Consider the following 14252-nt stretch of genomic DNA (forward strand, 5'->3'; position numbering starts at 1 on the left):
CAAATAGTTCAGTGATTAACCATTAAGATCAGTTGGATTTAGTGCTGGTCAAATGTATTTACGCAAATGAGATGAGAAGCATATCAAAAGTATTGTGAGCATTGCATTGTGAAAGACAATTACTTGAAATGCATTTCTTTGATGACACAATGATTAAGTGTGGTGAAAAAGTGAATGTATAATATTATGTGTTGTACTAAGTCAATTGAACATGTGATTAAATGTTTGGAAAAACTGACTTTTTGATGATCTGCTATGAGTTTTGTACTAACAGTTGTGAGGTTTTACCACATACTTGTGAAAATAGTACCAAAGCGAATAAAAAAAAACTGTAAATGTTTTCCAATGCAAGAAAGTCAGATCTTGGTGACACTACCTGAAAATACTTAAGACAGCACTACTATATACTATTTCCACAGCTATTTGAAAAATACAGTAAAGTTATACATTACTGCATTTAGTGAGGTCACTGAGTACAAGACACTGAATATGTATGTTTCATATTTTTACTGCATTATGCTCTTTGCAATTCTAATTTGTTCACAGCATTGTGCAAAAGAAAAAAATACACCCTTATTTACAACAAACATAAACTCACTTTGGCTGTGCACAACTGTAAACAATATTGCACTATATTGGAACTGAACATACAACACACATAGTGCTGTAATCATTCTTGCACGTCCAGACATTCCTCTCTTTCTGGCCACATAAATTCAGAAATTGTTCAATTTAGGAGACATTTTCAGGGGGAAAAAGATTACCAAAAATAATTTTGACAACTAGTTCAACAATTTTGTATGTAATGACTCAATCAATGAAATGAGGACTATTAGATTTATATGGAATGACTATTCAGCATTCACAAGTATAGTTAATTTTGACTGACATGACATAAGCAAATGACAATGTTATAAAACAGCAGAGAATTGTTTGAAAGCAATTGATGCATGTCCAAAAGCTTTTGCAATTTGTTCGAAGGAATGAGAAACTGCTACTATGATGTGCACAAATTACTAATTAATGTTTTGTAGGTTGAACTAACTGTTGTGCAAATGTAAATAGTGATGTGAGAAATGCACCAAAGCGACTGAGAAAAACTGTAATACATTTTGATCAACATGACATAAGCAACTGGTAATGTAGGAAAAAGCAGAGAATTGTACTTAATCATTTGCATGGATGTACCAAAGCATTTGCAACTTGTTCAAAGAAATGAGAAACGGCTTTTTTGATCTGCACAAGTGACACAATGATATGAGAATTGAACAGGTAGTTTTGAGAATTTTAATTCTGATCTGAGAAATGTACTAAAGCGACTGAGAAAAACTGTAATAATGTTACCTTTGATTACACACTAAATTATAAATATCACAAAGTTAGTGAAACTTGACACTTAAGAAGCAAATCTTCAGCCCAGATCTACAACTACAAGCACATTCTCTGCCTCACACTTTTTGCAAAACAAAAGTCTACACACACTTCTATGAAGTGTACAAAATACACTTCTCTATATTGGTTACTGAAAACACATTGCTAAACAATGTAAAAATAAACATAAGACAGGTTTCATTTCCAAGAAACCACGTGAGGCAAGGCTTTACAGCCACACCTGCATCACCCATACTAGGTTGGTTATTTTGTAAAATAGTTTCTAGTTTGAGTGCCACCTAGTGGTAAAATGGTATAGTATAATATGGAGCATTTGCATAAGAGAGGTAATGACCAGAGGTAATGACCAAGACCAGCATGCTTAAGTTAGATAAATGTGTTATACAAGTGTTTGCACAAAACTACTTTTAGTCCTATGCACAACTATACATGCATTATAAAATATAAAACTGAAAAATAAATGCTGATCGCTGCATGGATGTTCGCCTTTTGTTAGGTGGACATTTGGTGATTTGAATAAAATAAAAGTAAAATCAACAACGTAAGTATGGTAATGAAAATGTATAGGCTACAATATATTTACTACATATTATACAATATATTAAATAGAGCTGGGCATAGACTAATCTAGATTAATCTTATACAAAATAAAAGTTATTTTTTGCATAACATATATTTGTGATGTGTGTAATTATTATGTATATATAAGTACACACACATTCATTCATGTATGTATTTAAAAAACATTTACATGTGTATATATATTTATTTATATTTTTATATATTCTAAATTATATATAAATTAAAAAACGATATTTAAATAAAACATTGTGTGTGTGTGTGTGTGTGTGTGTGTGTGTGTGTGTGTGTGTGTGTGTGTGTGTGTGTGTGTGTGTGTGTGTGTGTGTGTGTGTGTGTGTGTGTGTGTGTGTGTGTGTGTGTGTGTGTGTGTGTGTAAATATACATAATATTTACACACACCACAAACTCATATATTATTTACTTTTACTTTGTATGAGATTAATCTATGCCCAGCCCCAATATTAAATAATGCAATATATTTACTGTTATATACATATACATACAATTCTAGTTTTTTGCTTCACCAGTTGCAGAATAGGCCTATGTTAAGACTAGAACTGTGTTTATGACTTGATAACACTTGATTAATTATTATAACATACAATGGAATATTACGTTTTATGATTTCTGTTTTGTGTATATGTCAATGACACTGAATTAGTTGAGAGGAAAATTTAATATGTCGTTATTTTATTTTATTGTCTTGCAATAAACTTGAACATGAAAGTGATTGTGTGTCGTCTTGTGGAGCTCCTGTTCTCATCTTTAAGGCTGAATAGACTGCTAAAAAGATATAAACTGGTACTGTAAAGAATTCCTAGATTAGTTGTATGTATTGTATCATCTTGGCTAAGCATTTATAATAGGCCTATGCTTTATGTGTCTACTTGGCTCTTTTAGAAACTTGGCTTTTTCCGAGACAGCAGGGAAAATCTAAAAAATTTCCTTTAGGGACATCTGGGAATTAATTTACAAAGTTTAAATACTGTACAATTAAAGAAAACTGCTATTTTGATGTGTATATAATATAGTTGTATATATAGTTTTTGATTCGTTTTTTATAAGTCTATGTTTATCTAAGTTTGGGTTTGCTAGTCTCTGTATCTGCTTTGAAATTTTTTAAAGCCACCTTTCAGAATGATGAAAATATCAGTGTTTGTTGGATGGATACGCTTTTGTGGGCTTTAAAAATGGGGCACTATCTAATGCCATTATAAAGCTGAAGAGCCAGGATATTATTTAATGTAACACCGACTGTGTTTGGCTGAAAGAGGACAGTCATATACATCTATATGGCTTGAGGATGATTAAAATATGGGCTAAATTTCATTTTGGGTAAACAATTATTTGACTCAGTTTTCAGAGATCTTACCCTCATGAGGTGGTATTACATTTTTGAAACATCTTAGTTTTGTGCTTAATAGATATAGCCAAGATAAAATGGCACCTGTTGAGGATACTTAAAATAGTTATTTCGGAAGACAGTTACATCTGTCTCTACGTCACACCATATATGTTTTACGTTTTGTTTTTGCAGAAACAAAACACAAAGGGCACTAAGGGCAAAGCAGTTTATTCCTTAGCAGTTATTAAAAGCCTGAACATCAAAACAAATTGTTATATGGAGTTAAGGTCTCCTGATCGCTAAGCGGCGCCGATAAGCTTCCAGATAAAATGCGTGGAAAACAAACCGCAGAAGAAGCGTAAGGCGTTCAGCCAATGAGCGACGAGATTACTGCCCGCCAGCGAATCAGCGCGTCTCATGTTGAGCCGTACACAAAACCAGCGCCGAGCTTCAGGATCCAAGCGCGTAAGTTGTTTTCTTTTTGTCTGAATACAAATTGATGAACAACTAGCTTTTATGATCAGTGTTATTAATTATAAAGTGTTTGTGAAGGTTGGGAGAAATTGAACATTAAATTATGAAACACGCGAATGCTGTTTTAAGGCATTTGAAAGAGAAACGGAAGATCAGACATACACGACCGAATTACAAAGTCACAGTTTCCAGATAAACAGGCAGTCTCGCCAAATTAATTATATTCATATATAATATAAATATTATGTGCTATCAAGATCTCATTGTCTCGTTTGTCCATCAAGTTAAATCTCGTTGCTAAGGAAAAAACACTCGGGTCCCTGGAAAACACGGTTGCCGCCTAAATGTCATAGTTATGTTATAAATGTTTGTTATTATTATAAAGTAATAGTACATTAAATGTCCTTAAAGGTACATTATTATCCATGTTTAAGACCGTATTATTTAAGAGACTAACGTTACGTGAAATTGTTGTATTTTTTACATTTATTTATCACAACAGAGGACTTTTAAAATGAAATTTAACCTGGTTAAAAACATGATAATATTTGTTAATAAATATCTGTTATTTGTTAGTCACCCCTTTACAGTTTTTTTTTCTCTTTGATATATAGTTCTGCCTTCTTAAATCAAATAAATGCATTTACTATATATCGGTGGTCTATAAAACAGTCCTTGAATTATGGCACACAGAAATATTAAGATGAATATGTTGTTTTTTAGGTACAGAAGGACAATTCTAAGTTGGATATTGACTGTCTTCGACGAATCCATGTTAAAAGTATGTAAATAAAGTGGAACAAGAACAGTATAAAATGTCCTCATGCTTTTACTTAAAAGTATTTTTTTTCTTAAAACATAAATACAATTACACATCACATTTTTTAAAAACACACACACACCATATAATATTAACTTTACCATAACATGTCACAGACTGCTTCACCAGTTGCCATAGCACTTTAATAAATGTATCTGGCCTCTTTGCTTATAATAAAACACATCTACATTGCATACTGGGTGAAATCACAAGCATCCTCTTGTGTTCACAGGTATTGGTGTAGTTGAAATGCTGATCTGACACCTCCTCATTCGTTACTCCCCAGCAAATTCATCCAGCTCCCTTCCGGATGGCCGGAGCAGTGATGGAAAGCATCGTGATCCTGGATGACGATGACGAAGAAGCTTCCTCATCTCCATCTACGTCCTATTCTCAAGCACCAAACTGCCAGCGAGGAACGCCACTTCAGAAACAGCAGCCAAAGCCAACACACATCACACAGTCTCCATTTGCCACCACGAAGAAAGACACTCGAGTCCTACAAGTGGAAAATGAAAAACTGTTTGCAGACGTATGTTTGTTATGTTTTACTTTTAAATTATTTGAAGGATGCTATATTTCAAAGCAACTTACAATACATTCAACATAAATCTCATCCATATGTGATTTCCCTGGAAATTAAACCCATCACTTTTTTTTAGCTAGGACATCCAAATTTCATCTCGGGAAATAAAACTAGTTTTGCATTTTTTCTGGTCCAGTTTTGTTTGTAACACTGGTCTCAAAGAGACATATTATCAGAATTTATTAACATTATTTTGTTTTGTGTTTGTATTTACTGTCTTTGTCCCACTTCAAATCCCAACCACTTAATTCAATCTCTTCACTGATTGGTCCTGTCTAAACTGAACCCTTATCCAGTTTGTGGAACATTGTGCCAAACATGCGGAGGATCATCCGGAGGTCATGACCTACCTGCAGTCCAGATACTCCAAGGCCTTGCCGACCTTCCTGTCATCGGTGGAGTTTCGTAACACTCTGGGCCGCTGCCTCACGCGCGCACAGGCGAACGCAGGCAAAACTTTTGTCTACATTAATGAACTCTGCACAGTTCTTAAACAGCACACGGCTAAGAAACGGACGTCTGTACAGCCCCTTCCTTCTGAGGGGAAAACAGAGGAGAAGAGCAATGGAGATGTAAAACAGGAGGAACAGGGTAAAGGAGAAGAGGAGAAACCGGAGGAAGAAAAGAAAACTAAAAGGGCTTCAAGGAGACAGGTATTAGATGATCTTCATCTTTTTTTTTTTTTTTTTACAAGTGACTCTTGCAGGTTAGCATCACACTAGAGGAAGAGCTGATGGAGCATTTACCAGATCTCAACTTTTTGTGTGTGTTTTGATCTCATGTATTATTTAAAGTTTCTTTAATATTTCATTTTTACTTTATTGGTGATAAGGATAATTGTTCAGATGAAATCAGTTCAAGCATTTGATATACACAACTTTTCGAGATGTTACTGTGGGTTCACACCAGACGCAAGTTCGACAATTTGCGCAAGTAGATTACATACAAAGTCAACGCAAAGACGCGATCAGACATGTTCTCGCATGGGACAATGTGACGCGTCTTTGCCCAAGCTGAAAATATTCACATCATGACACGATAAATCCCGCGAGTAATCTAGAGCGAGTAATGCGATGCCCCGCGTTTGGTGTTTACGTAGCATTAGGAACACTTTACTAAAATCTTTCAATCTGAAGGTATATGTCTGAAGACGTTAATGTGATTGTGCAAACATATTAATTTCTTTCTTTAAACAAAAAGGATGTTAAACAATTTTTTAAATAGACTTGGATCACATAATGTCGAAAAAGCAGCTGATAGGAACCCATAATGAGAATTTCTTAAATGTGACCCTAATGCCAAAAATCCTTAGGATACTAAAGAGCACCTATGGTCCAATTCAAGATTTTACATTTCCTTTGATGTGTAAGTGTGTATTAGTACATGTTAACGATATGCAAAAGGTATAAAACAAAAAGTATACGATGACACGAGTTATCATCTCCAACATAAATCTCTTTTCTTGGACTACAAACACACAGATTGTAGGAAACAGTTTACTTCTTGAACTTGTTGATGTGGACAAGACCGACATTGTCATAATTCCTCACGCTTTTTAATCTTTCAAACATGGTAAGGAGAGTCATATTTCTGGATGACGTCAGAGGTATTCAGGTCAATCACATTGTACAGATTACCTGGCCAATCAGGGACACAGCGCTTTTCAGATCGATGAGTTTTGTACAATCATGAGGAAGACAGGGATATCTATGTGGAAAATGTGTTTTTTGGAACATAAACCAAGCGAACACATTGTATTATACTAAATACATAAAATAATGTTGATTTTTAGCAATGAAATAGGTGCACTTTAAGTAAAGATCATGTTTCATGAAGATATTTTGTAAATTTTCTACCATAAATATATATAAGGAACAATTCCCGCACACTATCTGCTTGCTGAAAAAAATTATTTAATGAAAGTTGCCTGATGAAGATCAGTTGATCGAAACGTTGCCACGCAACTTTCATTAAATAATTTTTTTCAGCAAGCAGATAGTGTGCGGGAATTGTTCCTTGTAAATTTTGAGACTTTTTGTCGTCTTATCCTACGCACCTATCTATTGACTTCAGGTGTGCGACGCTAATTTGTTTGAGTACCATAAATATATAAAAATGTATTTATTATGAGTAATATGTGTTGCTAAGGACTTAATTTGGACAACATTAAAGGTGATTTTCTCAATATATTTAGATTTTTTGGCACGCTCATTTTCCAGATTTTAAAATGGTTGTATCTCGACCAAATATTGTCCTATCCTAATAAACCATACATCAATGGAAAGCTTTATTCAGCTTTCAGATTATGCATAAATGACTGATTATGACCAAAGGCCAGGGTCACAAATATTATTTAAAAGTTTCCCAAAGTTAGACCTCAAGAAGCTACTTGATAAAATGACAAGAATACAATTTTGCAAATTCTAAGCAAATGGTGGCTATTTTAGACTACATATAAGGCACTCACTTTCAGAGGCAAATCTTGTCTTTCCTCTCACCTTCTTTCAGATAGCATATCTGGAAAACCTCCTGAAGGTTTATAATGAAGAGATCAAACGGCTTCAGGAGAGAGAGTTGAATCTGGAAGACCTGGAGAAAGAAGACTCCAGTTATATTCAAGAGCACAAACTCAAACGCAAGGTGACACCGTCTATCCATAGTTTATCTCTTAATTGATGGTTACATGCGCTTTAAAAATTGTATTGTCTCATTAAAACATGACTTCTGAATGCTTAGCAACTACATGATGTGACTATTGAGCTTTGTTTGTGTTTTATGAGAACTTGATTTCATCTTATTTTTTCTTTCCGGTCTCAGATGATGAAGATCTATGAGAAACTGTGCGAGCTGAAGGGTTGCAACACACTGACGGGTCGAGTGATCGAACAGAGGATTGTCTACAGTGGCACACGCTACCCAGAGATCAACAAAAAGGTTTTAATGATTTTTAAGTCACTTTTAGCAAAAAAATGACACTTTTATAAGGAACAGTCAAAAAAACATTTACAAAAAAATGTCTTACCATATATAATTTTCTCTTGTCTTCAGATTGAACGCTACATTAACAGCCCTGAAGTTCTTCAAAATCCTCCTGACTACACAGATATGCTAAAGGTCGTGCAACGCGCCAATGATCGTTACAATCTCCTGCTCAGCCGTAAACAGATAACCCAGATGGCTCAGGAAGCGTTCAGAGAAACGGGCAACAAACTGCAGGAGAGACGGCACCTCGACATGGTCTACAACTTCGGCTCCCATCTCACCGACTTTTACAAACCTAGTAATTACACTTAGTTACTGAACTTTTTTTTATCTTACGGAGCAAGAGAGAAAAAAACTAATTTGTGATAATTTGTAAAGTTTTAGCTTGAATAATAAAAGATCTTAGGTGATCTGCTAAGAGCTCCAGACTATAAATGAAGTGTTGCATATGTGATGTGTGACAGCCAGGAAAACTTTCTTTGCAGTTTGCATTTATTACCTTTCACATATTTTTCTGACACTTATCTAAAACCACTTGTGTGTTTCCTGGGACTCAAAGCATGATTTTGGTGGTGGTGTTATTGCAGTGCTCTCCCAGTTGTGCTACCGTAACTATTGAGCATATGCCAGTGTGACCTGCACTCATTTACAAGCAAAGTACCACAAACTTGATTTGATTTGCTCTTAATTGGTTATATTTTGAAAAATTCCTTAATAATTGTTTAGTCATAGCTCAGTGGCACTCTATGGATGTTTCTAGAGAGAATTAGTAGCTGAATTTTACTGTTTTGTCCCCAGCGTTAGACCCTGCACTTTCTGACCAAACGCTGAATCGAAAACTTCGCTCCAATAGAGACGTGGCCCTCAGCAACTTGGAAGAAGTGATCAGTAAATACGCCAACAAACAGGAAGACGTGGAGGTAGAGGAGACGAGGAAGAAGCAAGAGAGAGACAGGCAGAAAAAAGAGGTAAGTGCAGATTTATCTGCAATGCTGAAGGAAAATGTATCCATTAGTAAGTCAATTGAGAGACTTTAGTTGGCCGTGTATATTTATTACCATTCATAAAAATTCAGGGTTCCCTTGTGTCCTTGAAATCCTTGAAAGTTTGTGAATCTTGGGGAAAAAATTCAAGGACCTGGGAAGTTTTTGAAAATGTACATAAATAGATAGATACAGGTAGGATAAAATCATAAAAATTGTAGACTTTTTAAGCACACGTGCTAAACTGTTTGTTTTAAATGCTTATATCTTCTGTATGCGAATGTTGATTCATACCAAAATGCTTTTTTGCATAGTTGTGTTTGACACATGAAAACGTCTCGGGTTACGTATTTAACTGTTGTTCCCTGTGAAGGGAACGAGACGCTGCGTCTCTTTTGCCATACTTGCTGCGTCCCTGTAACACCGTCTTTGGCAATATTTCAGATAGCGATATACTTCCTGGCTCCCGCGTCACCATGTCTTTGTCATTTAGCCTCACCATTGGTTGAATTTGATATACACATTCAGACGCACTTACCCCTGGAGGCGTCCCCAAAGTGTGTGTGCGCAGTGACCCAGCGTGAGTTCCCTCGAAAGGGAACTGTAACAATGTATCTTAAAAGGTAACTCAATGTATCCTTGCTCTCACTTGAAATGTGTCCCCACATTTAGTTCTTGAATTTGAGGGTATTGGACCTAAAAAGTCCTTGAAAGGTCCTTGAATTTGAAGTTAACTAAGGTGTGGGAACCCTGAGAATGGTTGCTTGATGCTGAACTATTGTTGTATATCACGCTAAGAGAATAATATATAATTTGGAGGATCATTCAGCTTAAACAAATAATGTTTAATCTTCGAAAAGATATCCCGCTGCTTCTGTACAAAATCTACTTGCAGTTTTAAATAGGTCTCTCCATTATTCACATTTATAGGGACTTAACGGACAGCAGAGTGACAGCAAAGAAAAAGAGAGCGAGGAGCAGGATAAAAAAGAGGAAGAGGAGGAAGATGATGATGAAGAAGACTGTTCTTCTGATCCTGATATCGAAGAGGAGATCCAAGCCAGCCAGGCACAAGTTGGTCCAGGTAAGATGGGAATAAACTTACATTCACTTACTCTCATGCCAGTTTTATTTTATTGTGTGTGATGACAACATTTTTATTTTTGGGTACCATGTCTAACATTTGTAAAAAAAAATGTGGCTTTGACAATATGTTTAAAACAATATAATTAATGTAATAAATAAAAAATCTCTCTGCTAACATGTTTCAGATGATGATGAAGAGGACGCCGAAGAGGAGCAGGTAAACAACAGTGACAGTGAGCAGCCAATCAACGAGAGCTCTCCTCTGTCAATCAAATCATCTCTCCAGGATACAGAAGAGGATCAGGGTGAGGTGGGCGACGATGACCGGCAGTCTCCGGTCAGCAGCATGAGTGAGGCGGTTACCACGGAAACAACCACAGATGTCGGGGCCGCTAAACAAAGTCCTCTGTCTCCGGAGGCCATCGGTCAATCAGAGGCAGTGGACTCTTTACCTGTCAAGACAGAACTCGATTCCTCAAATCACTTTACACCTGTGTCTAAAAGCACAAGGAACTGCACTGAAATCATTTCCACCAATCAGGACTCCCCAGTCGTCATGAGATCGGCCAATTGCAGCCCGCTACCTCCGAGCCCTGTGTTTATTGACGAGATGGGCAAATACAAGAAGAGGAAACGCACTTCAAAAGAGAGAAACGACGCTGCATACAATGGGAACGACACACGGGACAGCAGCAGGTAAGCAGGATACAACTTAAACTGAGAAATTTGTTTTTATAACTTTAAACATAAACTACTTGCGAAATAAAGAAACAAAACATAAACGTGCAATGATATTTAGCATTTTTATATTTACTAATGGCTAAAAAATCATCACCATCATAGTTGACCAAGTACATAAAAATGTTTAAAGCAAGAGGTTAAAAAAAGTATTGCTGTTGTTGTCAGTTACTGTGATATACCTCTGGATATGGGTGTATACTCCAGCCCTGAACGTGTGGATTTAACCAGGGCGACAACTCCAACTCAGGACAAGATCAACAGCTTAAGACTCACACCCCCACCCAAGAAAAATAAGGTAAATGTTTGTGTGTGTGCCCATTTTAACTTGCAGATATTGACTCTAATCGCGCTTTCATCTGTGGAAAATTAGTTTCTTTAAATATAGTGAACTAAGGATCTGCTACTTAAATGTTGTAACTATTTTAGCAGCAAATAGAATGATTTAAACAGCTCTGAAATAGCAGATTTAAGCCCGGAGTATAGTTAGTTTTTTATGTGTATACACACAATGCAACGCACAGTTTTGCAAAGCATAATTTGAGATGTTTTACATAATTTACATGTCAAATAAAAATTAAAAAGTTTGCGCAGTTACAAAAATCTGATGGTGTGCGTACTATTGCCTCACCCGCATTGTATGCGGACCCTCGTGTATGCGTAAAAACTGAACTATACTTCTGGCTTTAGGGGGCTTGCACCGCTTTTACGCCAACGTATGTTTTCAATGGTTTCCAATGGAAGTGCAGCATTTTTCAAAAAAGCTGGCTTTTTTTTCCAAGTTGAAAAATATTCAACTTTGAGTGAAAGCTCAGCTCGTCAATGTCAGTTCTCACACAGCCGTCCAATCACAGTGGAGGAGGAGGGGTGGGATAAATATCACAACAACCAACCGGTGCATCGCTCAACGACTTTTTTCCGTTGTATTTTTTACATACAGACAACGTTGTCAAAATGTTCCCCATTCACACGAATCTGCAGAAACTAATAAAAATTTGTTTTATATATGCCAGGTCAGTAGTTTGTGATGTCACACGATGTCTGAACACATCTAACACGTAGGCACATGCCGTCACTGTTTTCACAAACTCGCATCTTTGTAGTTTTCACAGAGATGATAACATAGTTTTCAAAAACGTTTGTGCTTTCAGGCTCCCAAAATGCTTTTTAAATGAACATCCAAAATTAATCTCTATTGTTAAAAACGGTGTAATGTAAAATAGGGATGAACCGAATGTTCGTTAACTGAAACTATTTTGATGAAAAAACAGAAAAAAACATCTTTCTAAGACAAATGCTTCAGACATGCATTCCACTTTTTTGAAAAAGGTTCATTTTCCAGCTCCCCTAGGGTTAAACATTTGAATCTTACAATTTTGAAATCCATTCAGCTGATCTCCGGGTCTGGCACTAGCACTTTTAGCATAGCTTAGCATAATCCATTGAATCTGATTAGACCATTAGCATCACGCTCAAAAAGGTTTGATATTTTTTCTATTTAACACTTGACTCTTCTGTAGTTACATCGTGTACTAAGACAGACGGTAAAATAAAAGTTGCGATTTTTTTTATGCAGATATGGTTAGGAACTATACTCTCATTCTTGCATAATAATCAAGGACTTTGCTGCCGTGCCATGGCTGCGGGGGGCGCGGTGGTGTTGCGCACTGCCTGAGAGTAGTACCCTGCCATTAAAAGTAACCAAGGGGACTATTGTCGGGCAGTGCGTGGTGTCACTGCGCCTCCTGCAGCCGTGTTGCATCAGCAGAGTCATTGATTATTACGCCACTTTGAGAGTATAGTTCCTAGCCATATCTGCCTAGAAAATCACAACTTTACATTTTTCGTAGGACTTGGTACACAATGTAATTACCGAAGAGTCAAGCTTTAAATAGGAAAAATACTGAAACTCTTTGGTTTTTTTGGCACGATGCTAATGATCTAATCAGATTCAATGGATTGTGCTAAGCTATTCTAAAATCTCATCTGAATGGATTTCAAAATGGTAAGGATCAAATGTTTAACTCTAGGAGAGCTGGAAAATGAGCATATTTTCCAAAAAAGTGTAATGTCCCTTTAACCTAACCTATTGCAGTGATATTTTCAGTCTAGTGTTATTTCGGTATTTTATAAACTACTGTTATTTATTTTTTTCACAGGTGAACAAGGCAACTCAGTGTGACCCAGAGGAAGTGATTGTTCTTTCTGATTCAGATTGAGCTTTAGAGTCCTATTCCTGCTCCAATAGTGCCTGCCAATGTGAACATAAAACCAATTTTATTTCATGTTTTTGGGAACTGATTACACTTGCAATGCAACATGTTTTATACAGGGAAAATGCCATTTCATTGTTCATTTGGGCTCTTTTGAGGTATTTTTGTACATTTGGAAATGAGTTTCACCTCTAAATATTCTTATTCCAAGGGTTTGTCTTGTATTTTATTTATGGCTTTAATGGAGGGTTTGATAGCAAACCTCAGTTATGCCAAGAGGGATAATGGGAAAATTTTTCCCTGCTCAAATCAATAAAAACTCTGATTTTATGTAAAGTGTTTGATTTATTTGTTGATAAGTTTGGTTGTGTGAACGGTGTACCGTGGATTGTTGAAGTCTCACTAAAAATAGCTTCAAGTACGAGCTATGTGATTGCTTGTTCAAACATTTATTAATTTAAGTTTACAAAAACAAAAGCTTTACATATACCTTTCTTCACAGTCCTTAATGCTGTGATAACAATCAAAACCTACTGACTCAATATAATAAAGAGTGTTCTAGAGGTAAGATTGTGAATTGCAACCAACGGCTCACACAACGTATCACTCCTCCTTTGAAACGCATAGAGAAGTAGCCGCCACAGGACAAACATGTTATCGTTTGAGACAACGTAGTGACAAAACGCCCTATAATAATTTAGTTTGTCAATTTAGGGTTACTGTAGAAACACGGCGACTTCCATGTAAAGTGCACTTTATACTTCTGCGTCAATTGTACGGCATAGCCTACGCAGAGACGCAAACCCTACGAAGAAGCCTGATTCGCACCTCTCCCAAAATGTAACAACGCGCCAATGCTACGCAGACCGCAAGCGTGGTCATTGGTCTGCTAGAACCCCTCCCTCAGCTCAAAAAGATCTGCGTTGCATTTCCGCGCACACATTTCTGCTTGCAACGGTGAAAACAATAATGGACAATGTTGAGGAGCTATATTTAACAACTTGGGTTGCAACAAAAGTCACTACTGATGCATCCCCATAACACAATTCGT

The 14252-nt window shown here is 36.4% G+C and overlaps 1 protein-coding gene across 2 annotated transcripts; it reads left to right on the forward strand.

The window, feature by feature from the left end:
• Nucleotides 1–3682: 3682 nt before the first annotated feature.
• On the forward strand, nucleotides 3683–13531 carry daxx (death-domain associated protein). Of its 2 annotated transcripts, none has more exons than XM_055220143.2 (12): nucleotides 3683–3784; nucleotides 4517–4574; nucleotides 4900–5145; nucleotides 5496–5852; nucleotides 7708–7839; nucleotides 8017–8133; nucleotides 8248–8479; nucleotides 8980–9149; nucleotides 10095–10248; nucleotides 10436–10946; nucleotides 11157–11286; nucleotides 13148–13531. In XM_055220143.2, the coding sequence occupies exons 2-12, from the start codon at nucleotides 4566–4568 to the stop codon at nucleotides 13205–13207; spliced, it is 2118 nt and encodes a 705-aa protein (XP_055076118.2). In that variant the 5' UTR covers nucleotides 3683–3784; nucleotides 4517–4565; the 3' UTR covers nucleotides 13208–13531. The 2 variants fall into 2 exon arrangements, with proteins under 2 accessions (XP_055076118.2, XP_055076119.2); XM_055220144.2 differs by having other exon boundaries at nucleotides 3691–3784; nucleotides 4846–5145.
• Nucleotides 13532–14252: the final 721 nt, after the last annotated feature.

This window comes from Misgurnus anguillicaudatus, chromosome 20 (genome assembly GCF_027580225.2).
Source record: "Misgurnus anguillicaudatus chromosome 20, ASM2758022v2, whole genome shotgun sequence".
NCBI classification, from domain to species: domain Eukaryota; kingdom Metazoa; phylum Chordata; class Actinopteri; order Cypriniformes; family Cobitidae; genus Misgurnus; species Misgurnus anguillicaudatus.

Coding starts and splice junctions, on each gene's coding strand:
- daxx (XM_055220143.2), top strand. Junction 5,146..5,495: donor ATGAAAAACTGTTTGCAGAC/GTATGTTTGTTA, acceptor ACCCTTATCCAG/TTTGTGGAACATTGTGCCAA. Junction 10,249..10,435: donor CCAGGCACAAGTTGGTCCAG/GTAAGATGGGAA, acceptor AACATGTTTCAG/ATGATGATGAAGAGGACGCC.